The sequence below is a fragment of the Cydia amplana genome, chromosome 23 (genome assembly GCF_948474715.1).
Source record: "Cydia amplana chromosome 23, ilCydAmpl1.1, whole genome shotgun sequence".
Taxonomy (NCBI): domain Eukaryota; kingdom Metazoa; phylum Arthropoda; class Insecta; order Lepidoptera; family Tortricidae; genus Cydia; species Cydia amplana.
In genome coordinates this window covers 8,950,682-8,976,917 of record NC_086091.1, presented here as the reverse complement: position 1 = coordinate 8,976,917, position 26,236 = coordinate 8,950,682, and the positions used below count along the sequence as shown (strand labels likewise).

Here is a 26,236-nt window from a genome sequence, read left to right as displayed (position 1 = left end):
ACAGCTAGCAACCACGGGTCCGAATTTTACAGATAAGTTACTTGCACTAGGAGCTCGATACTCAAAAATTAGAAATCGTTTTTTGGTAACCATATGTGATTAGAAAAATATGATATGATCAAGTTTTTATGTCAAAATTATGTGCATGTGCCCGTTATTTGTTTATCTGTTCACTGCCTCAGACGCACAAGTCGCGCGGGCTACTATGGATATTGGAGGCTCTTTCTAGTTCATGTTCGAGCCGCTGGACTTGCGCGCTTGTTTTGGCTTCAACATGCAAAAGCTATAAGCTCCTTGTGCAAGACTAATTGACATGTCCTGGTTTTTTTGTTCTGGCAATATGTGGCAATACGAGGTGTGTCATATAATGATACACAAATATGCACTTTATTATAACAACTTAAAGTTTTTTACCGTATAACACACCCATATCTTTAAGGATTTGTCAGATACCATTAAAAAAAAGTGAAACTTGGGTTGGGTTCGGTGCGGGTGGCATTGGTAAAGTTTCGTTTATATTATCGTATTTGGCAGTATATTTACAACAAATCCGGTGATATTTATATTAAATCTTAACCATGGACGACCAAGGCAGGAAGGTTATCGTCTGCGACAACGGGACCGGTGTAAGTAACAGTGAAATACTTTGTGTTCTGTTCCGCGATTGTATCATTGTAGTGATATCACTGAATCATCAGATCCTCATATTCTGTTGGTTTTTAGTTCGTGAAATGCGGCTATGCGGGAAGCAATTTTCCGGCTTTCATTTTCCCGTCGATGGTGGGCAGGCCCATCATTCGAGCGGAGAACAAGATTGGTGATATTGACGTTAAGGTATGTGCCCAAATTTTGTCTAATCTTATTTTGAATATAAGTTATCACGCTACCTCGTTTAGACAGTTTTCAAACTACAAGTTCGCACCTTGTGTTTTTATCATATTTAAGAAACAAACATCTGGATTGGAGAATATAAATTACATGAACTAGCAGGGACTAAATTAATGATTCATATTCAGGAAGTACTTGTTAAGGAAAAATATAATCATTCTATAATTAATATTGAACCATATTTGATGCTTTGTCTACAAGGCAATTATTATTTATTTGTTTATATACACAGTGTTTTTATTGAATTCCGTTAACTTCGGGGTATGGTTAAGTACGTATAAGAGAACTAAATGGCATAGTTAATTTAAAAAAAAATCTTTTTTTTTGTTTTTTTTTTTACAAAAAAATATTAAGTTTAAAAACTAATTAAATGTAGCATATAGCGTTGTTGTAACACGGGCATTTAACTCAACCAAACAATTGAAATCTGTGACATATCAATGTTATTTCGAACATCGATTGACCGAGATTGTACTTAAGTTTAGTAGCAAATGTATGAACTCATTCTAAATACTAATCAATATGTAAACCGGCCCTAAGGCAAGTGTACACGCTTGTAGAGGCGTTATAGGAAAAATATCGGTGTCTTTGAGAAAGTTACTTGATTTAAGCTCAGGAATGCACCCTTGAAATTAACGGAAATAAAAACACGGTGTATATGTACATAATTTAATTATACAGTTGATATGTTTACAGTATAGTAGTCATAGATATGTTTACACTTTTGCACCTTACTCCTTTGTAATAAGGCTAAAAATGTAAACATGTATGTATAAAAAATATGTTTAGTTATTTATGTTTAAAGTAAAAATATAATTTGCAGTTGCGTGACATCACTATAGGAGTGAGTCCGTAAAGTATTAAGCATGTGTTTATGAAAATAACATTTGTGTTTCCGAGCTAACAAAATGTTTTATGTGAATTTTGTGTTCTGGTAGGATTTGTTAAAAATAAGTATTTGTGTGAAATAATACAACTTATAGTAGGAATAGGAATAATTGATGTTTAGGGGTGTTGTCTCTTACCAATATATATGTCTGAGAGGGATAGAAATAATGATACATTTATTAAAACTTTCATAGTACACCTATCTGGTCCTTTCTCTCGTAAGTAACGATGTGTGTGTAAATGTTGACGTTTCACGCCCGCAGACGTCTGAGCCGGAAGTTGTTCAGGTAAAGGTATCAACACGGGCACCTAGCACATAGACCATGTATAGATTAGACATAGTGCTTCCATGGCCTGCTTTTAGGGATTTCTTTTTAGACAGCAACTTTAAACATTATTGAGACACGCTACTGCTACTTAAATACTTTTTTTTTTGTTATTTTATAAAAGTGTCCCACTGCTGGGCAAAGGCCTCCCCTCTTTCCCGCCATTTGGTCCTACCCAATGCACACTCCCGCCATTTTTACAAAATGTGTCAAGGTGGTCCCGCCATCTCCGTTTTGGTCTTCCTCTGCCCCGAGATCCATCCTGGGGGACCCAGTCTGTAGCCAGTTTTACAATACATGTTATAACTATTAACAGTCATCTTTGAGGATAAAAAGTAATGTGTGTTATCCTGGTCACAAATAATTGTTTTTCCTTGATTTATCAAACTTTATTTTAACAAGAATTTAAGTGGCAGTAGCGTTTACACAAGCAACGAAACTTAGCTTGTGGATTTGTGGATTTTTTATGTTTTCTATAAGCTATACTATAGTTTGCATAGCCTATAATTAACAAATTCTTTCACTTCTGTTGCTGCTGTTTGAGTGAAACAGAGGGCCTACCGCGAAAATCTAAATTTTGTTATCTGCCTCTAGTAGTGGTTCACGTTAGGCTTTCTGACTACAGAGAAAAAGTGTCACAATTTTTTATCCCGTATAGGGGATCTCGGTAACGGCTCTAACGATTTCGATGAAATTTGCTATATGGAGGTTTTCGGAGGCGAAAAATCGATCTAGCTAGGTCTTATCTCTAGGAAAACGCGCATTTTTGAGATTTATATGCTTTCCGAGCAAAGCTCGTTTATTACTTATTACAATGTTAAATAAAATGACACATATGCTACACGCAACATTATTGAGTCGCATCCTACACCATTTTATATTTTTAATTTGCATGAGACAATAAGTAGGGAATCAAGTATTCATATTTATCTCCGACGGCAGCAACTATTTCTACCCTACCCTATTTTGTGTCGTTTTTCAGACTTGCATTAACTAAGCCTGTTGTTTGTTCCTATCCCTTATTTGGCTGTGCTCTAATTGATGTGATGCCTGTTCCAGGATTTGATGGTGGGGGATGAGGCGTCTCAACTCAGGTCTATGCTCGAAGTCAGTTATCCCATGGAAAATGGGGTAAGTATATAGCCTCCTAAAGCCCAAGGTCCTTCCTATAGTACTTCTTTAGTTCGATTAAATTTAAACCATATTCAATTGGAACAGAACTCTGTTCATTCCTTTTGTTTCAATAACTTTTCAAACAAATAAAAATAAACTCTATTCCCTGAACTATAGGTTCACAGTGGCAAATTTTGGGTTTTGCATTTGTATGGCTGGGCTTTAGTTGAAGAGTTTTTTAAATCTTTTTTTAAATTATTGATACTACCCTTAAACATCAACGTTTTGAAGCGGTATCAAATGCCAAAAATACGTATACACAATCTTATTGCCCATAAAGGTAATACATATGTTTGGCACTGTCCGTATTAGTACGTATCGATATTTTCATACGTGATCACGTGAGAGAATCGTCCATCTCTCAAACGTATAAGGGTGTATCAACTATTTCTAGTTATTCTGTCCGGTCAGCCAAGAGACAATAGTAGCATAGTTTGTTAGAAGACATTGTACACCACCTTCTTCTGATACGCTTGGTAGACGACCCTCAATGGAAAGGGATTAACTATCACAAAAAAAGCGTGTTTGGTGAATTTCCTCCCGCGGACGCTCCGGCTGTGGAATGAGCTCCCTTCCGAGGTTTTCCCGAGGGTCTACGGTATGGGGTTCTTCAAAAAAGGTGTGTACAGGTTTTTAAAAAAAGGTCGGCAACGCGCATGTAACACTACTGGAGTTGCAGGTGTCCATAGGCTACGGTGACTGCTTACCATCAGGCGGCCCGTATGCTTGTTTGCCACCTATGTGGTATAAAAAAAAATTAAATGCCTAAAAATCAGGTTTTAAAGAGTGACCCAGAACGTAACCATGGCAACGAGTGACAAGAAAAAGCTGATTCACCCATAAAACATATTATTACTATTTTTTTTTTATTATTTATAAAGCAGGCAGGCAGTTGAAATAACTGATAATGCCTGTATCCAGAGTCATCAACAGAGTTTTCCGTGCTGAGTAGAATTTGCGTTGTGCTTATCTAATTTGTTCTTGAACTCATTGACAGTTTGGGCCGATACTACGTCTTCTGGGAGTTTGTTCCAAGCTTTGACCACTCTGTTGCTAAAGAAGTGTCTAAGGATTATTGTAGGACATATGTGTCCGTTCCAGGTGGTCCGTAACTGGGAGGACATGTGCCACGTGTGGGACTACACGTTCGGGCCGAGCAAGATGGACGTGGAGCCGGCCGACACCAAGATCCTGCTCACTGAGCCCCCCATGAACCCGACCAAGAACCGCGAGAAGATGATCGAGGTAGGTCTCTATCTGTGCCAGGTGGTCCGTAACTGGGCGGACATGTGCCACGTGTGGGACTACACGTTCGGGCCGAGCAAGATGGACGTGGAGCCGGCCGACACCAAGATCCTGCTCACTGAGCCCCCCATGAACCCGACCAAGAACCGCGAGAAGATGATCGAGGTAGGTCTCTATCTGTGCCAGGTGGTCCGTAACTGGGAGGACATGTGCCACGTGTGGGACTACACGTTCGGGCCGAGCAAGATGGACGTGGAGCCGGCCGACACCAAGATCCTGCTCACTGAGCCCCCCATGAACCCGACCAAGAACCGCGAGAAGATGATCGAGGTAGGTCTCTATCTGTGCCAGGTGGTCCGTAACTGGGCGGACATGTGCCACGTGTGGGACTACACGTTCGGGCCGAGCAAGATGGACGTGGAGCCGGCCGACACCAAGATCCTGCTCACTGAGCCCCCCATGAACCCGACCAAGAACCGCGAGAAGATGATCGAGGTAGGTCTCTATCTGTGCCAGGTGGTCCGTAACTGGGAGGACATGTGCCACGTGTGGGACTACACGTTCGGGCCGAGCAAGATGGACGTGGAGCCGGCCGACACCAAGATCCTGCTCACTGAGCCCCCCATGAACCCGACCAAGAACCGCGAGAAGATGATCGAGGTAGGTCTCTATCTGTGCCAGGTGGTCCGTAACTGGGAGGACATGTGCCACGTGTGGGACTACACGTTCGGGCCGAGCAAGATGGACGTGGAGCCGGCCGACACCAAGATCCTGCTCACTGAGCCCCCCATGAACCCGACCAAGAACCGCGAGAAGATGATCGAGGTAGGTCTCTATCTGTGCCAGGTGGTCCGTAACTGGGCGGACATGTGCCACGTGTGGGACTACACGTTCGGGCCGAGCAAGATGGACGTGGAGCCGGCCGACACCAAGATCCTGCTCACTGAGCCCCCCATGAACCCGACCAAGAACCGCGAGAAGATGATCGAGGTAGGTCTCTATCTGTGCCAGGTGGTCCGTAACTGGGAGGACATGTGCCACGTGTGGGACTACACGTTCGGGCCGAGCAAGATGGACGTGGAGCCGGCCGACACCAAGATCCTGCTCACTGAGCCCCCCATGAACCCGACCAAGAACCGCGAGAAGATGATCGAGGTAGGTCTCTATCTGTGCCAGGTGGTCCGTAACTGGGCGGACATGTGCCACGTGTGGGACTACACGTTCGGGCCGAGCAAGATGGACGTGGAGCCGGCCGACACCAAGATCCTGCTCACTGAGCCCCCCATGAACCCGACCAAGAACCGCGAGAAGATGATCGAGGTAGGTCTCTATCTGTGCCAGGTGGTCCGTAACTGGGAGGACATGTGCCACGTGTGGGACTACACGTTCGGGCCGAGCAAGATGGACGTGGAGCCGGCCGACACCAAGATCCTGCTCACTGAGCCCCCCATGAACCCGACCAAGAACCGCGAGAAGATGATCGAGGTAGGTCTCTATCTGTGCCAGGTGGTCCGTAACTGGGCGGACATGTGCCACGTGTGGGACTACACGTTCGGGCCGAGCAAGATGGACGTGGAGCCGGCCGACACCAAGATCCTGCTCACTGAGCCCCCCATGAACCCGACCAAGAACCGGGAGAAGATGATCGAGGTAGGTATTTATACCTGGTCAACCAGATCTTGACAGTAGAAGTACTTAAATATATACATACAAACATGAACGCTGAAAACAATACACTCTTTTTGTTTGGGCAGTCGTGTAAAAAGGCGGCAAATTTGAAAAATGTAGGCGCGAAGGGATATCGTCCCATAGAAAATTTGAATTTCGCGCCTTTTTTAACTGACAAGATTTGGTTGACCAGCTATAATTCTTCATGTGAAAAAAAAAACTTCATATTAAACCATAGAGTAACTTATTGGGTCGATCAACTATTTCTTGTTGTTATTCTGTCCGGTCAGCCAAGAGACAATAGTAGCATAGTTTGTTAGAAGACATTGTACACCACCTTCTTCTGACACGCTTGGTAGACGACCCTCAATGGTTTATAAGTATCACAAAAAAGCGTGTTTGGTGAATTTAAATGCCTAAAAATCAGGCTTTAAAGAGTGACCCAGGAGAACGTAACCATGGCAACGAGTGACAAGAAAAAGTTGATTCACCCTTATACATACACATACTGTAAGGCCCCATTCACACGAGCGCTTTGGAATGACACAAATGGATACATGAGTATTTATTCACACGATGGCGGTGGCATTTTTTAACAAGCGTTGTTGGATTTTCGACTTTAAGCGTTGGTCGTTAAATCGAATTTAGCGTGTGGACGGATTCAAGCGCTTTTTAACGCACCTTGAAAAAGCGCTCGTTAGTAGGAGGCCTAACTGCCTCAAACTGTTTTTTGACAAGTTTTCACAGACAATAACATATGACATTGATAAATCAAGGCGGTTTGTTTACAAAGAGCCTACCGGGAAACGCGAATATCGAAACTCAGCTATCTGCCTCTTTATCGCTCGAATATGCAAGAGTGATAGAGGTTAGATAACAAAAAATCCACTCTCTCGTTAGCGGTAGACTCTTAGATTGTGATGGATTGTGGAAGCGCCCCCTACACAAAGTTTCGCGTAATATTCCCTATTAGGTTGCGTTGTTTCATCACAGAGTTCCTATGGCCACCTCCTGTCTCCATCATCAGATCAGCTCGATGTTACCATACGAGTTAAGACTCATTTGTGACGTTATCTTTGAAAAGGGACCTTATTGTCGACGGCGCTTACGCCATTATTAACGATGCTCCGACATAATTACAGTGCTGCGCTACGTTGTGCGGCGTAAGCACCATCTGTCTATAAGGTCCCTTTTAAAACCTTTGCGTTTTGAATACATTAACTCACATTTATTTTTTTATGTGATGTCTACCCCAAACTTTTTCATACACTTTTCGTCGGGTGGTTTCACAAATCTCTGTTTTGACATTTTGCTGGGACATCAGTTAGCCGCGACCATGACCAGTGAAACCTGTGTCGAAACGTCGGTAAATAAAAGGTAATTGAATAAATTTCGCGTTAGACCCGTCTATAAATGTGAGGTCCCTTTTCATAGATAATGCCCCATTTTAACTTGTACTTTATATACTTACAGGTGATGTTCGAAAAGTACGGTTTCGACAGCGCCTACATCGCCATCCAAGCGGTGCTGACCCTGTACGCCCAAGGCCTCATATCTGGGGTGGTGGTGGACTCGGGAGACGGGGTCACCCACATATGTCCGGTGTATGAGGAGTTCGCGCTGCCCCACCTCACGAGACGGCTGGATATAGCGGGCAGGGATATCACGAGGTATCTCATCAAGGTAGGTTTCGACAGCGCATACATCGCCATCCAAGCGGTGCTGACCCTGTACGCCCAAGGCCTCATATCTGGGGTGGTGGTGGACTCGGGAGACGGGGTCACCCACATATGTCCGGTGTATGAGGAGTTCGCGCTGACCCACCTCACGAGACGGCTGGATATAGCGGGCAGGGATATCACGAGGTATCTCATCAAGGTAATCCTTTATCAAGTTAACAGTTTTGAATGATTCAAGGTTAGTCCGGTCACCCCTATGACTAACTAGGGAATCTGATTTTACCCCTCCTCCCAATGGTAATAAAAAACAAACGTGTACGTTTGTTGTATTGTTAAATTAGGTTAGCTTATTACCCCCGTAAAATACCAGTTTTACCCCCAAGGAGGTAAGTAATTACCCCCAGGTTAGGTACCACTGCACTAGAGTTATATCGACCGGGATATGACCCGTGATTACGTTTTGTATTGTTTTCGAGCTCCCGATATTTCGACGCAGTTATAGGGAGCTCGAAAACAATACATAAGGTAATCACGGTTCATATCCCGGTCGATATAAGTCTAAGGTAATCCTTGTTTTTATATGCCACATGCTTTCTAGTCGGCCCCATTGTCATCATGTCAGGATCTGATCTCGAGAAATCGTGGGAACTCTATTGGAACATATTTTTTTGATGTGTAAGGTATACTTAAGTTAAGGGGCACCGTACATTAGCTTCTCGCGAGCGTCGGCGTCTAGTCGCTTCTATCAAAGATAATAGACAGTATAGAGGAGTCCTGTCATAGTAAATTTTGTAGTCACCGTAAATTTACTGCCACACGATTAAACCTCAAAATAAAAATGTGTAAAACTATCCAAAAAATGTGGATAAATGATTTTATTATTTTTATATCATTTTTACCCATGTTCTTTCACTGATAGACTGATACGTATGTGTTAAAATTGTCAAATATAAAACGGTGTCGTCAACGCCATCTAGCCGAGCACAGGCCAAAGGTATCCGACAATGACTTTTTCTTGATTTCCGAGACACATTTTTTCCTTAGACTTTTTATTCATCTTATACGGAGTTACATATGTCTTTGCCTCTATGCTGGTCGACGCAACGTTGGCGCAACTGCGCAGCGACGCCATTTTCCATAGCGCTGACTAGACCCCGACACTCGAAAGTTGCTAGTGTGGGGTGGTCTTAGGACGACGAAATGTTTATGAAAAACTCCACTAGGGTGTAAAGAAATATCTGATTGGTTAAGTTAATAATGACTCCCGTTTCTTTTTTCCATTTCAATGGCCTTATCCCGTCATATAGAATGTCGAATTTGGAAAATATTCCGTTTTAAACTTTCTCTTTCTATTCTTAATATCTGGGTGGGTGACCGAGCTTCGCTCGGAAAACATATTTATAAAAACTCGAAAATGCGCGTTTTCCCAGAGATAAGACCTAGCTGGATCGATTTTTCGCCCCCGAAAACCCCCATATAGCAAATTTCATCGAAATCGTTAGAGCCATTTCCGAGATCCCCGAAATATATATATATATAAATAAACAAGAATTGCTCGTTCAAAGGTATTAAGATTTGCAGCAGGTTCCGTAAAACACCGTTTTCGGTTATGTGTTTCAAAGAATTTACTGATTTTGTTTAACTTACTGTGGAACTTAGTCAACTTTTCACTAATTTTCAAGAAACAAATTAAAAATACCAAACTCTAAATTAGCCATCTATAGAAACGGGCCCCACTTCGTATGTATCCAAGTAGTAAACAAAATACCCGATGAGATCAAATTAGAACCAAATGACAAATTGTTTCACAAAAAATTAAAAACTTTGCTCATACATAAATGTTACTACTCAGTGGGCGAGTTTTTGAACGATGAAACCTTATAGTAATTAATGTAATATACAATTGACATTTAATCTAAAGCCTAAATTATTTGCAACTCATAAACTATACAAATTTTATTTAATTTTATACGAAATTGGCTCTGACCAATTATTAATTATACATAAATTCAAATATTATACATAATAGCATGCATGACCTGTAATATAATTTAGTATTAAGCTAGATATAGGACAATTTGTGTGCCCTAACAGGGTGTCATGGAAGCTTCCTGAATAACTGTAACAACATCCTATGTACATGACTATACAAATAAACATCTTATCTTATCTATAATATGTATTTATTCATTGTTAATTACAGTTGCTACTCCTCCGTGGCTATGCGTTCAACCACTCCGCCGATTTCGAGACGGTCCGTATGATGAAAGAGAAGCTGTGTTACATTGGCTATAACATCGAGCAGGAACAGAGATTGGCTTGGGAAACCACCGTACTAGTCGAGCCTTATGTTGTAAGTATACTTAGTATATTAAGAATAGAATAGTTTATATATATCTAGGGTTGCCATAATTAGTTGGTACTGATAAGGGACAGTGGTCTAGAGCAGGGGTCTCCAAACTTTTTTACCTGAGGCCCATATTGCGCCTCAGAAACTTTCGCGGGGGGGGGGGGGGTATGTATGGTTGCTGCTGTTTGGATAATAAATAAATAAATATTATAGGCAGGGTCAACAAAATACGGGACCAGTAAAATTACGGGACGTGATACTTAAATACGGTGACAGTCCCGTATATACGGGACGTATGGCAACCCTATATATAACACACAGACAATACACAAAAAGAACATAGTGAAAATAAAGTGTCACGAAATGGCCCCATCTCAGGCACAGAATAAATAGTACTACTAAGTACAGAAGACTCACTTTCTAACAAAACGCGTTTGTTACGATCAGCACAGATATGGCCGCTAGGTGGCGACAGCGCCACGCGCGGCTTATGGCTTTCCCCAAAATTGGGGCCGAACGGATGTACTTTTAGCTACCTTAGCAAAGCGACGAAATCGCGGAGTGAGACACGCCTGTCTCAGCATGATGCTGAGATATTCAGCGATATTCTGTTAGAAATAAAGAAAATGTTACTTTGGCAGTGGGGTTTGGTATGCGTACTAAGGTGTTGGGATTATTGTAAATAAAAATGTAGACTCCGGAAAAATAATTACTCTATTTAACACTACTCAAAAACTAAACTAACAAAAATTACAATATTAACTAGTAGTAGTAGTAGGGAGCGATATAAAATCAAACTCGACCTGTGATAATAAAGGTACGAGACAACTCGACGAGTTGACGTCTAACTCAGAACTATCTCTGACTCCCCGCGATTCCGATGACCATAACATTGCAGGTAAGCATCAGGCTCATCGGGATAGCGGTACAGGACCGATAACGGTTTGCACATGGATCCTAGCGTTTCTCACGCTGGCTACAAATTAGTTTATTACTTAAGTTTACAATAGGTATTCGGACACCGACAAAGAAATAAAACAAAGATGGACAAACAAAGAGTCAGTGCCGACAAGGAAAAGGAAATGCATTTTACAATACTTTTACAAGCTTATTCCTAACGGCAATAAAGAAACAAAGTTACCGTTACGAATGCTATGCACATTGCGTATAACGGGAAAAGCTAAAATTTAATTTATTTAATTATTTATTTAATATCATCTAAGCTTGGGCGAATGTAGGACGCAGTCCCTACAGTACCCCCTTACTAGTGATGAAGTCACGATACGAGTAGAAAAACAAAAATAAAACAACATTCGGTAAAAACACACAAATGGAAAAGGGTAAACATATTACAATTATTACAAACTAAAAAGGAATAAAGTAAAGCTAAACGCAAATAATATACATACAATTCTAGATGTACAGTGTATAAATTTGTTAGTTACAATTCGCTTAAGTGCTATGTTAGTAACATATGACATATGTGCTAAAATAACTACAACAATATTTATTGACAATACATGGAGAAAAAATAATAACAATATAAAAATATATTACAGAAAAAGATAAATTAAGTAAACTACACACATTAACTATTCGACACCTGCCCGGTAATAATCCGGAAAACGGACTCGTCTACCTGATCTGGTTCTGGTGACGTTATCATTATTAGGCGGCGCTTGTTGTACAATCGGTGCAGGTGCTCTAGCTGTACTTGCATTGTTGTTTACAATGATCTGTGCTGAGTCGTCTTGGAACTCGTGCGACGGTTCAATGTTATCTGCTAGTACGTAGGCTGGCTTTAGTCGGTCCACCGAAACGGTTACATGATGTCCTCGTCTGTTAATGACGAATGTTTTATCGTTCCTTGATATAACGGCGAATGGACCTTCATACGACGATTGCAAGGGTCGTTTAGGGGCATCAACACGGACAAACACGTGATTCGTTGTCTTCAAGTCTTTGAATATAAATATTTTATTACGTCCATGCTGAGTTCCTGCGACGGGTTGTAGATTAGAAAAATTAGTTTTTAACTGTTTGACGAAATCCGATGCATCACAATCGCTGGTTGTTCTGGGTACTAAGAACTCTCCAGGTAAGCGAATGGTTTCACCGTAAACTATTTCGGCGGGTGTAGCTTGCAGATCGTCCTTGAATGCTGCGCGAATACCCATCATAACTGTAGGTAATACTCGTGTCCATTGTTCATTTTGATGACATTTAATCGCAGCCTTTAATTGGCGGTGAAATCGCTCAATCATTCCATTTGCAGCCGGGTGATATGCAGTTGTTCGCAGTTGAGTCGTACCAATCAGATTATTTAAGCTTCTAAAGAGATGCGACTCAAAGTTTCGGCCTTGGTCTGTAGTGACTCGTAGAGGTACGCCGAATCGTGCGATCCAATTTGAGTAAAATGCCCATGCTACAGTTTCTGCTTCCTGGTTCTCAATAGGTATAGCTTCAGGCCACCTAGAGAAACGATCAATGCAAGTTAAAATATATCTGCATCGTTCTGAAATTGGCATTACAACTATGTCTATATGCACGTGTTCAAAGCGAGTAGAAGGCGGTGCGAATGATCCGACAGGGGCTGACACGTGACGCGTAATTTTAGCACGCTGACACTCTAAACAGCTTCGAGTCCATTCTCTGCAGTCTGATTTGATAGACGGCCAGACGAATTTCTGCGTAGCTAATTTGATAGTAGCCTTGGCTCCTGGATGAGAAAGTTGATGAACCGAATTGAAAGCGGTCTTTCTGAAAGGCTCAGTAATATAAGGCCGGACAGACGGAGTAGAAACGTCGCAATAAATACTTTCTTCGAGCCCAGGTAACTGTACAAGCTTAAGCTGTAGCGTCGAATCAGTTTTGTTTAGTAGCGATGATAAAATGTCGTCCGATTTCTGAGATAAGGCTAAAGCCTTCCAATCAATTCCTCGTTCAATTGGATCAATTTCTATGCGAGACATTGCATCGGCAGGTATATTTTGCTCTCCGCTAATGTGTCGGATGTCGGTTGTAAACTGACCGATAAAATCCAGGTAGCGGAACTGTCTCGGAGTGCATTGTTTATCTTTCTTCGCAAATGCATAGACAATAGGCTTATGATCGGTATATATTGTGAATGGTCGCGCTTCCAAATTATGTCGAAATTGTTTGACGGCGGCATAAATAGCGTATAACTCTCTGTCATAAGTAGAGTACTTCTTTTCGGCACTTGACAACTTTTTAGAGAAGAATGCTAACGGTTGCCACGCGCCATCCACACGTTGTTGAAGTGCGGCGCCAACCGTGTTATCTGACGCATCTGTGAATAGCGCCAGGTCAGCGTTATCTTGAGGATGGGCTAGCATTGTTGCGTCGGCGAGACATTGTTTGCAGGCCTCAAAGTCCTTAGTGCTATCAGGTGTCCAGTAAATCGGCGCCTTACCTTTAAGGTTTCCTTTCAGTAAGTCGTTTAATCTAGCTTGATGCGATGAAGCGTTAGGTAAGAAACGTCTGTAGAAGTTTAGCATACCTAAGAACTGTCGCAACTGCTTCGCTGTGGTCGGGAGTGGAAAGGAGCGTATAGCTTCTACTTTACCAGGTAATGGGCGAGTGCCCTCCGCAGACACTAAATAACCTAGGAATTCAACTTGGTCCTTACCAAACACACACTTAGAAGAGTTAATCACTACACTATAGTCACTTAATCGCTTAAACACAGTCTCTAAATGTTTTAAGTGTTCATCACTGTCACTGGAAGCTATCAAAATATCGTCTATATAACAATAACAAAAGTCTAAACCACGTAACACTTCGTCCATAAATCGTTGAAAAGTCTGAGCAGCGTTACGGAGTCCAAAAGTCATATATGGAAACTCAAATAATCCAAATGGCGTAGTTATAGCCGTTTTGGGTATATCTTCCTCCGCCACTGGAATTTGATTGAACGCACGCACTAGATCTATGGTTGAAAACACTTTTTTTCCACTGAGAGTCTGGGCAAAATCTTCTATGTGCCGAACGGGATATTTGTCCGGTAACGTGCGGTCATTAAGCGCGCGATAATCTCCACATGGTCGCCATCCATTGTCCTTCTTCTGAACCATGTGAAGCGGCGATGCCCAGCTGCTTTGTGACGGGCGCGCAATACCTAACTTTAGCATTGCGCCGAACTCCTTCTTCGCGGCGATAAGTCGATCGGGCGCTAACCTTCTTGGTTTTTGAGCTACGGGCGGTCCCGGTTTCGTCACAATGTAATGTTTTGTGTTGTGTTTCTTTTGTGATGCCGCGGCACCGTCGGGCTTAGTAATCTCACTGTATTTCCTTAAAACTCGGTGATAAGGCGAGTCCCCGGTTATTGTTTTAATTGATAGCGCCGGCTCGGACTCGGCTACCTGACCGGTGACGGTAAGGTTTGTCGTGGCGTCTATTAGTCTATGCCGTTTTGGATCGACTAGTAAGTCATAGTGGCCTAAAAAGTCTACACCAATTATCGGCTTAGCCACGTCAGCAACAACAAATCGCCATGGGAAATCTCGGCGTAGTCCAAGGTTTAGGGACATCGTGGAGAAACCGTATGTTCTAATCGGGGTATTATTTGCTGCAACTAGCTCGTACAAAGATTCTTCATTGTGAGGAGCTTGGCTGCGAGGATATACACTTACCTCCGCTCCAGTATCGATCAAAAACCTGGTCCCTGAGTTTCTATCCACGATGACTACTCGTCGTGACGTTGTTGTTGAGTTTGGGCAACCATTCGCCACTAATGGCTCCCGCTCGCGTTTCCCGCATTCTCGGCTGATTTAAATGCGCAGGGCGGTATGCATTTATGCGCTTCATGACCGTAATTATCGTGGTACCAGCACATACCGCTTGCTGAGTTGCTCCTCGAACGAGGTCGAGATCGTCTGGAACGCGAGCGTGATCTGCCTCTGTGTCGCGCACTTGCATTGAGGGACGAAGCTTTCATTTGTTGCCGCAAGTCAGCAATTTCACTCCTTAAAACTTCTATAATTTTCATCACTGGGTTTTCCGTAGTCGCGATGGCAGGCGTAGGCGTAGTGCTGTCCGCTATTGCATCCGCGACGTCTGCAACTTTGTCCAGGCTCTGCTCTGCCAGCGTAGCTAGGACCATCTGCATCGGGCGCGGCAACTGCTCCAGCCACATTGTGCGAAGCAACGCGTCTGGCACCGCGGATCCAGCGAGACTTCTTAGATGCCGCAAAAACTGTGAGGGCTTGCGGTCGCCTATGTGCTCTCGCTCGAGCAACCTGCGCGTGTTCACCTCTTGTGATGCACCTAACCTCTTAATGATACCGGTCTTAAGGGCATCGTATTTGTCGTTTTCTGGCGGGGCGATCAGTATATCTCGCACTTCTGTGGCATCATGTGGCGCTAACGCACTCGCCACATGAAGGTATTTGCTAACGTCGTCGGCGACGCCGGCCTTGCTAAAAATTGTCTCTACCAATGAGAACCACATCACAGGGTCGCGAGGCATGAAGGCGGGCAAACGAAGCGCACTTTCGCTAGCCATTTTAAAGGTTCCACTAAAGTCACTTTACACGAGAAGTCCACTAATAGCACTAAAGTTTATGTCCACAACACATGTACTAACCAATTCTGCCGTTAATAGCGATCACGTCGGGGTCACCAATTTGGCAGTGGGGTTTGGTATGCGTACTAAGGTGTTGGGATTATTGTAAATAAAAATGTAGACTCCGGAAAAATAATTACTCTATTTAACACTACTCAAAAACTAAACTAACAAAAATTACAATATTAACTAGTAGTAGTAGTAGGGAGCGATATAAAATCAAACTCGACCTGTGATAATAAAGGTACGAGACAACTCGACGAGTTGACGTCTAACTCAGAACTATCTCTGACTCCCCGCGATTCCGATGACCATAACATTGCAGGTAAGCATCAGGCTCATCGGGATAGCGGTACAGGACCGATAACGGTTTGCACATGGATCCTAGCGTTTCTCACGCTGGCTACAAATTAGTTTATTACTTAAGTTTACAATAGGTATTCGGACACCGACAAAGAAATAAAACAAAGATGGACAAACAAAGAGTCAGTGCCGACAAGGAAAAGGAAATGCATTTTACAATACTTTTACAAGCTTATTCCTAACGGCAATAAAGAAACAAAGTTACCGTTACGAATGCTATGCACATTGCGTATAACGGGAAAAGCTAAAATTTAATTTATTTAATTATTTATTTAATATCATCTAAGCTTGGGCGAATGTAGGACGCAGTCCCTACATTACCATAAGGTAACCATCATATTCTTTGACACACTAATTTCAATAATTGACAGGCTGTTTGTCATTATATTGCTTGAAGGTGGCAACTATTGGGACAATGTCCAGCATTAGGACATTAGAAAATCAAGAGATGATATTGTAAGTTAGCGACTACTAACGCCATCTATGTTCAATATCTGAAACTTAAGTAACGTTTTGCGCATTGCGTTGGTTTTTTTATACCGCAATCCACTTCGTGATTTGTTACTGTGTTGCGTTGTATAATGTGAAGGTATGTTGTCGCATTAGGTATTCCATCTTTCCTATATTCTATGTAACAGTAACGAGTATCTGTAGCATAGAGAAAAAAATACATAGAGTGCTCACTCCATACATCAGTTTTAGTACCAAAAAGACTATTAGCATCTAGCATCGAGTAGCGGAACTATCAGTACTGCTACTCGGCAATAGATGTAGCACCGACCGGAAAGTCTTATGCTGTTGAGATAAGACTTTCCGGTCGGTGCTACATCTATTGTCAAGTAGCAGTACTGATAGTTCCGCTACTCGATGCTAGATGTAGACACTGAAATTAATAGTCTGAACTGATGTATGGAGTGAGCACTCTATGTATTTTTTTCTCTATGTCTGTAGTTAATTCCATGTTTTTGCTAGTTACCCGATGGGCGCGTCATCAAAGTTGGTGGGGAGCGTTTTGAAGCACCCGAGGCGCTGTTCCAACCGCATCTGATCAACGTGGAGGGGCAGGGCATCGCCGAGCTCGTCTTCAACACTATTCAGGTTGGTACCACTAGCGCCATCTAGTGGCGAGTAGGAAGACTCCAACACTATTCAGGTTAGTTAGTACTGCTAGCGCCATCTAGTGGCGAGTAGGAAGACTCTTTTTAATGTTAAGTGTTGAGAATTCTAGTGCCTAGGGGTGGGTCCTATTTCTCTGCCGCGACGGTCAATGCTGCCGGTTTACACATTAAAATTAGGCTTTTAAAAAAAATAATTTGACAAGGAATTTTGATTACACAGGCAAGTCATTATTCATCAACTGAAAGTTTATACCACTAACGTACATTTATACCTAATAAAAATAAAACCGGCCAAGTGTGAGTCGGACTCGCGCACGGAGGGTTCCGCACCATCAACAAAAAATAGAGCAAAACAAGCAAAAAAACGGTCACCCATCCAAGTACTGACCCCGCCCGACGTTGCTTAACTTCGGTCAAAAATCACGTTTGTTGTATGGGAGCCCCACTTAAATCTTTATTTTATTCTGTTTTTAGTATTTGTTGTTATAGCGGCAACAGAAATACATCATCTGTGAAAATTTCAACTGTCTAGCTATCACGGTTCGTGAGATACAGCCTGGTGACAGACGGACGGACGGACGGACGGACAGCGGAGTCTTAGTAATAGGGTCCCGTTTTTACCCTTTGGGTACGGAACCCTAAAAACTGCTAACATACTGCAATAATTTTAAATATTGTCATGGCAATAAGTTTAAACTCAATAATATTAAGGATAAAGAATAATATACGATTACTTGCTTGTTAAAATCTAAGGACTTGAGCTTTATTACTAAGAAATCTAAGAATGCTACTTATTATTATATTAGATATAGAATATATATGTAGTAGTAGTGGTAGTAGTAGTAGTAGTAAACTCTTTATTGTACAAAAAGACACATTAAAAATAACATACAAGTAGTGAGAAGTACAAAGGCGAACTTATCCCTATGAGGGATCTCTTCCAGTTAACCTTTGAGTAGATGAGAGGAGAAAGTGAAAAGAGGGTGACGAATGCAGCAAAATGTACAACAAGGTACCAAAAAGATAAAGGATATAAATACATACAAAATTTATAGGAAAAACATACATATATTACACAAAAGGGAATGGGGAAAATACACTAAAAATTGGAAAGAATTAGAAAAATATAAAGCAACTATACAATAGAAATATATAATACCTCAAAAACTATATATGTAATATTGAAATACCTCAAAAACTGTCTGACGTCCTCATTGGCAACAAACCTCCTCGAAGGTTTAACTACGATGGGTCTTGTATTATATTGTAACTTTTGTTTGCTTATTTTATATATGATTTTTTTTCCTTGCGCCACCTACCGTATATTCTTAATTCTATTGTCTCCGATACCCAAAGGTCTGGAAGAGATCGCTCTTAAGCGATAAGACCGCCTGTTGTTACCTCTATTGTCTTTGTTCATGGTTACTGTACATTTATTGTAAACTACGAGTATGGTGGTGGCAATAACTGTAATTGGCTAAATGACTAATTTTCATTTATGGTATCAATCGATCGGGTTTGTTTTTAGGATCAAATGTCTATATGGGACCCATTGCATTAAAGTAACACAAAAGTCAGAAATTGTAGTCAAAGGCGGACAGTCGCACTTCACTCGCGAAACGCTTCATACAAAACGATAAAGGGCCGTGACGTCAAGGTCTCTGGGAGCCCATCTTGTAGTATGGACAAAACAAGAAAATTGCGTTTTTGTCGGTGAAATATTGTGTTTATGTATATAGTTGCTATACAATATTTTTTTGGATGAAATGTAAGGAATCGAATGGTACCCTTACTTTTATCGTTTTTGGAAGTTAAAAAAAAAACTTAAATGTTGAAACTTTCAGGTCCTGTATTTTTGTAATTTTTCAATATTTTGTTTTAATATCCACATTATTGTGATAAATAGCTCGTTTGCTATCTATTTAACTAGATTTTGTTATAAAATTCAACATGTGTCATCATCCCTATTTAAATTGTTTGCAGGCGGCGGACATAGACATGCGCAACGAGTTATACAAGCACATCGTCTTGTCCGGAGGGTCAACCATGTACCCCGGTCTCCCCTCGAGACTGGAACGCGAAATAAAGCAACTCTACCTAGAGCGCGTACTACGGAACGACACGGACAAGCTCGCGGTTAGTGCGATTTTATATCTTATATCCTTCATATAAGGTGCATAATAGATTGGGCGCGCCAGTTAAGTGGTTTACCCAATTTGCCGCTAGATGTCGGTGCGCTACTCCAGTGGAGATCGTACATCGCGGTGTTAAGATTTTTCCTGATTCAATGACCCTCTTGGAGCGAGTTTGTCGCGTTATCGCTTCTCGGCCTTTTGGCTAAGATCAAAGTGTAGTATCTGTTCTTTTCAGCTTAATATCTGAAAGTTCCCTCACTGAGGGACCAGTATATTAAACTGATTTTTGTAAACCGACGGGATGTTCGGGGCTCGCTCCACTCCCGTCACGGGTCGGCCCGGCATTGCAGTGCCGCCGGGATTGGCCCACATGAAAAAAACACTACATACACTTGGTCAACCAGATCTTGACAGTAGAAAAAGGCGGCAAATTTGAAAAATGTAGGCGCGAAGGGATAACGTCCCATAGAAAATTTGAATTTCGCGCCTTTTTTTACTGACAAGATTTGGTTGACCAGCTATATATTATAACTAGTGAAAGGGACTAGACATGGGTAGTTCGCGAATGAAAGATTCAATTGAAGTACTTCACTCATAGATGGTAGTATTTCTATAGATGTGGCCTACCGCGTGCCCCCGTAAGGGATAGACATAGATGACGTCACAAACCCGGGGATCCCATATAGTTAAAAATTACCCCAATATTTGATAATATTGGGGTAATTTTAATCACGTTCGCGAGTTGTTCGCCTACGTAAGACGCAGCGATAAATAAAATATCAATGGGCCAATTTTCTTTTTTTTTTATTTATTTAGAAAACAAACAGCCTTTTACAAATAAGTCTTACAAAAATGACTAAAAATAGGCCTAAAGTTTCATACGTTACTAAGTTGACTATTACAATGAAAAGTAAATAGGTTACTTAATTATAAATTACCCGTAGGTATAGTTGTGAGTACAACACGCAAATAAAGTAAGAAAACAATGCAAAATATTTACTTAAAACAATTTTTCAATTACTCGTAAACAAAATATGCCGAACTTTGTTCTTGAAAACGGACAAACTATGAACAAAAATGTCTATATCATTAAGCGATTCATTATACATATTACAAGTACGCATAAAGAAAGAATTTTTAGCATACTGTGTGCCACAGGAAGAAATAGAAAAGGTAGGTTTTCGTAATATGCTTTGAATATGCATTCGGCAGTTTTGCGTCGGTGCCCAGTTTCTCCTTCCGGTTGCTAAAATCCATTTAGCACGCGTGCCTGCATCTTGTGGAAATCTGGAGGTAATAAACGAAATATTCATTTTGTAATCTGTCACTCTTATTGCAAAATTAAGAATTAGTGCCTGCAGCATATCAATTAGATTCTCTGAGTCGTGGCAAAACCCCCTATAACGTTAGAAAGAATCCGTAATGCTTAAATAAATATAATTTACATTCTAATTTAAACACAGTTCTATTTTATTGTTCGTATATGTCCAGTTCTGCAGCAAAATTATTTATAAAAATACCCTAATTTTGGGGTAATTGTATGCATCACGGGCTGGTATCCCTCGAATAATAGCAATGCGACTAAATTGAATACACGTTATTAAAAGGGTGACGGCTTACTGTCAATATGCGTACGTAATTTGGTCGGTTAATTTATCAGGAAATATTTATAGGTTAATTTTTTTACCCGAGTTATTATTTACTGTAAATGCTTTTTCTACTCAGATTTTAATTGATATAGATTGTAGGATGCTGTTACTAAGCATGATAATGTGACCGAAGTATAAAATACTGTATTTACCTGTGAAAAGTTACGTTGTCCTGTTTTTGCCGGCAGTCACTTGTACAGCGCAAAACTGAGCAATTCACCATATTTGTTGAATTGTTAAGTACCTACTACATGCACACGAAACACTGATTTCAATATTTTTCCTGATAATCTTTGCACTGTTCATATGTTTCACACCAATTTGACGTTTACGCATTGTTTGTATCCCACCATAAACTACGGTGGGGAATAAAAAAATATGAGACTGTGACAAAGACAAACAATAATAGCGCTTTCTCTGCTACTTCTAGTGAAAGATACATAAGACTATCCCGTTCTGTCAGTTATCCCCACCACTCATGCCATGCCCTCGACTTCACTTGATGTCACTCGTTCATTCACTAGTTCAGTTCGGATTCATTTATTTCTTTACTTCAGCAGTTCAGTTTAAAAACCTTTCCATTTACTTGCTCATTTGCTTAGAGAGTGACAAGGACGCCATGTTAAACCTAAGATTCATAAATTAATTTTTTTGAGTGATTCATATTGAATGAAATTATCTATCAAATTCTTCACTCAGCTCAATATATCCGCAAATGAGAGAAATGAAAGCAGTACTGTTGATGTAGATGGATCTGTTGAGCTACTGAACTAGTGAAGTACGAAAGATGCATATCAATCAATCTTTTCTTTTTAGTGACACATTTTGCGCATGACTAAAAGGGACTGTCTCATTTCAATCATAGACAGAGAATCATACTGTCTGTAAGTGTGTCTTACACTTAGCACCCAAAAGAATAGGATGAGTATAGTTTTCCTGGTTGTTACTGATTGACAAATTGGTTTGACCAACTATATTTAGTGCCAATGATTCTATTCTAGTGCTACATTTCAGTTTGCCCTACGTTCTTTCCTCAATTCCGTCCAGGGATCGGATACCGGTATTTTTTGTACGGGAACGGAAACGGTATTTTTTCTTTCTTTGCTAATTACTTCATTTCTAATTGGGCAATCTAATAATACGAAGTCGTAACCTACAAACACAACTGAGTGCTACATTTCGAGTATAAAATAATTCGAAAAATATGGTTTATTTCTATGTTTTTGCAAAAAACCGGTTCCGATCCCTGCGCTCCGTAGCGAACGAACTGTCACTGTCACACTAATATGGAAGAGTAATAGAGAGACAGAAATCGATTCGATAGCGAAGCGCAAACGATTATCAGCTTGGCTAGCTTATTGGCTATGTGCGTAGTGTGTGGTGTAGGAACTACAAGCAACGACAACGCAAGGCGTATGAAATATTGGCACTGTGAGTGGAGTTACCAGTACAATTTGACACTGGGTTAACGGTTTAACCGCTTAACTCCGGGTTAGTGAGATGGTCCTAGTGGCGCCATCTTCAGTTTCAAGAAATGATTATACCCGCTTAATGATGCGACAGTTCATTTTTATATGGCTGTCTACGGCATAAAACGTTGGTACCTAGACGCTAGACGAAATTTTCGTCATCATAATTGCAGAAATTCAAGATCCGCATAGAGGACCCGCCGCGGCGCAAGGACATGGTGTTTATCGGCGGCGCCGTGCTGGCCGAGGTCTGCAAGAACAGGGACAACTTCTGGCTCTCGAGGGCAGAGTATCAGGAGCAGGTATGACCACAGAGTAGTGATGGGTAGGACATCAATTTAAAATGAGTTTGTATGAGTACCTCATTTAATAAAATGAGGTGTTACAATGTCTTACTTCAAATGAGGTGAGGTACTAGCATATTTTCAGCATCGACTATTCCATTAATTCCAACAGCGACAATTTTTTTATGGAAGGTTTATATATAATTTGTTAACCCGTGCGAAGCCGGGGCGGGTCGCTAGTTATTATATAGAAGTGACTAACTTACCACCTCAGATTAATGTGATGCGCGCGAGTAAATGAGTAAAATGAATAGAGGAGTGAAGTAAGACATTTTTGCGGTACGAAGTACTGCGACAAATTAACAAAATGAGTGGTACAAATGAGGTGCCTCACGAGTGAGCGACTCAACACTAAACCACAGAATAGATAGTGCAAGTGTTATTTTGCAAGAACAGGGACAACTTCTGGCTCTCGAGGGCCGAGTATCAGGAGCAGGTATGAAATACCACAGAATAAAAAAAACAACGGGTTGCACTCGGGGAGTGTCGGCAGAAGTGAAAACTGACTGACTAGTGCAAAATGCACTATGTATAATTGAGGATAACGCCATCTAGCGTTAGCGTTAATTACTTGAAACCCCTCAGCACATCACTGTTAGTACTCGAGTTATATTAATACCAGTTAGAGCGAAACTCACTAGATGGCATTTAAATCAATAAAGAAAAACTCAATGACATTACATGTAACAGTTTTTTATGTAATTGAGTTTTTCTTTATTGATTTAAATGCCATCTAAATGAGTGGCCATCTAAATCTTACGGTCACGTGATCGTCTTACGCTGTCTCGAGTTTAACATTTTTTCCTCACCTCAAAACGTGCACAGCGCCGCTAAAGAAGTTTTCACTTCAAAAATAGTGCAAGTGTTATTTTAAATGTCAAACTTCTATGAAAATATGATGTTCGCTGCCAACTTAGCTTTCTTTCCCTAAGGGCCACTTGCACCATCCCACTAACCCGGGGTTAAGCGGTTAAACCACTAACCCAGTGTCAAATTGTAGTGGTAACCATGGTAAATCCAGGTTTAACCGGTTAACCCCCGGGTTAGTTAATGTTCCAATTAGCCCTAAATATCAATGGTCTTATTCTCGATTGCCATTAAAATCTGTAAATATATAATTATTGAACTTTATTTTGGTTTCAGGGTCTGGCGTGCTTACGCAAACTGGGGCCCCGCGCAAGTTAATACAATGACAATTAATTTATAATGTAAAAATGTATGATTCCCTTACTATTATTGTGATTTCAACTTCAGGTAGGACAATTTAACCGTATTATTTTATTTAAGAGATTATTCAAATAACAATACTATTTAAAAACCTATCCACGTAAAATAACCATTTAACCAAGCAAATTTCGCTCAAAATATTATAACTTTCACAAAAATGTACTTAGCATGAAAAAATATAAAATGACAAGACATGTATTTGATAAAGACTGTTAATTCTTCTGCATTTATTGTATTTAAAATTATGAGTTTATGTATAATGTGACATTTTCACAAATTAATACGAAATCGTGTATAGTCTAAATAAAATTAAGAAAACAATATGTGTTTGTTTTATTTGCGGCCACTAGGACGTTTACCTTAAACCCTAGTAAAAATTTTTTTACATCGACAAGAGGTTTTTGGTGCTGATTTTGACTCAAAACAATATAACGGGAAGAATTTTATTTACTTATTTATAACGGTATTATTAAAAAACGGATTCAGTACTAAACATTTTTATTATGTATAAGAACAAATACAGTGTTACTGTTGTATGTACATAAATACACATAATAGGTTACACTTACATTTAAAAATGCTAACTGAAGTCTATTTTATTTCATGGAATCGTGTATAAAAGTTACAGTAAATAATAAAAATCTATTGTTATTACAATGGTTCAAAACATTACATTTCATGTCTACTCACTACATCTAGCGGACGTTTTGGGAAGCTAAATTATTTTTAACACGTTCGGTGCCACCTGAATTTGACTACCACATTTTATTTATTTTAACTGTATTGCACAATAAAAATACATGATACATGGAATAGAAATTATTGGCGAAGTAAATAAAACAGCTAGTAGATCGTATGGCGCTATAACTTTTGTGGTATCTAATTTAATTGCTAAACGTTAGCGCTTGACAACCTAGGACACAGTAATTTGCCCTACATTATGCAATTTTGAGTAAAATTTAGTTTGGGTGAAATGATTACGCATAAGTGAGTCTTTTTACTCAGCAGCCCCGAACGTATTAACACTTTTATATTGCCTGTACGTACTGCGTCTTAAAATATATTACTATTATATTTATGCTACTGTATCTGGCACGTTATGGCAAATATTTAGTAGTTAGACCAGAAATATATGTACCTACATACAAAAAAATCTAATATTTGAGCAATAATAGACTTGTGCATTTGAAAAAGTGTATGGTAGTGCTCTGGTTAAATTCAAAATGTAGACTACACAGAGGCAAGTAAACAGAGAATCACCAATTACCATACAACGCCGCGTGCCTCGTATTTTGTAAGTGGCGCTATTCTGCATTCTCTATTTAAGTATCTGTCTCTGGTAGTGCTTATTAATTATTATTTTTTCAACTAAGTATATTGTCATAGAATTATCAGTTTTGTGTTTATACATTTCTGTTTTCATACATGTACGAATATGAAATGAACTGTACACATTATGCTTTAAATGGTAATCGTTTCTTAAATTAACATTTTCTGTGACCGTTGCTATAACAGAAATACTAAATAAATAAAGGAAGACTTAAAACAGATGGGACTAAATACTGGGCTAGATGAAAACCAGGATTCCTACATTATTACTAAATGCCATCGTACAAAATCATTTCAGTAACTTTTATGAATAAATATACATATGTATAATCTGTCCGTTATTGTGTCATGTTTATCAACTATTACTTTACTGTTAAAATGCTATGCTCTGAGTATTTTATTTGTTACAACTCAGAAATATTCACTAACAAAATATTTATTTAAAACGTATAAAAAAATCTAACAAAATTTGGCACTAAATAAAAGCACGTATTAAATTATTAATTTGTGCAATTTAAAATTTAATAAAATTCAAGCCTCGGAAACAAAGTATGAATATTTTAATACCAATTTTGTTATAAATATGTACATATTGGTATTAAAATAAACACAGGTAAGTATACTATTTTATATTACTAGTAAAACATTGAAGAATGTGTCTTAAGTATTAAAAAAATCTCATAAATCTCATAATATACATCTATGTCGGTTATGATAACCAGTAGATTTAAAATAATTAATTCATATTTATAATTTTAACAATTTATGTTCAAGTAATACATACATAAGAGATCATTCAGT

At 40.0% G+C, this 26,236-nt stretch overlaps 1 protein-coding gene and 1 non-coding gene across 2 annotated transcripts; both read left to right on the top strand.

The window, feature by feature from the left end:
* Positions 1 to 454: 454 nt before the first annotated feature.
* Positions 455 to 24,427, top strand: LOC134658866 (actin-related protein 2). The gene is made up of 10 exons (XM_063514536.1): positions 455 to 626; positions 724 to 834; positions 3,162 to 3,233; positions 4,377 to 4,520; positions 7,662 to 7,871; positions 10,071 to 10,220; positions 17,137 to 17,262; positions 19,266 to 19,418; positions 22,709 to 22,837; positions 24,023 to 24,427. Exons 1-10 carry the CDS (start codon positions 579 to 581, stop codon positions 24,062 to 24,064), a joined length of 1,185 nt encoding a protein of 394 aa, XP_063370606.1. The 5' UTR covers positions 455 to 578; the 3' UTR covers positions 24,065 to 24,427.
* LOC134658912 (U2 spliceosomal RNA) lies at positions 19,600 to 19,792 on the top strand. The gene has a single exon (XR_010097778.1). It is a non-coding gene; the product is annotated as a U2 spliceosomal RNA (small nuclear RNA).
* Positions 24,428 to 26,236: the final 1,809 nt, after the last annotated feature.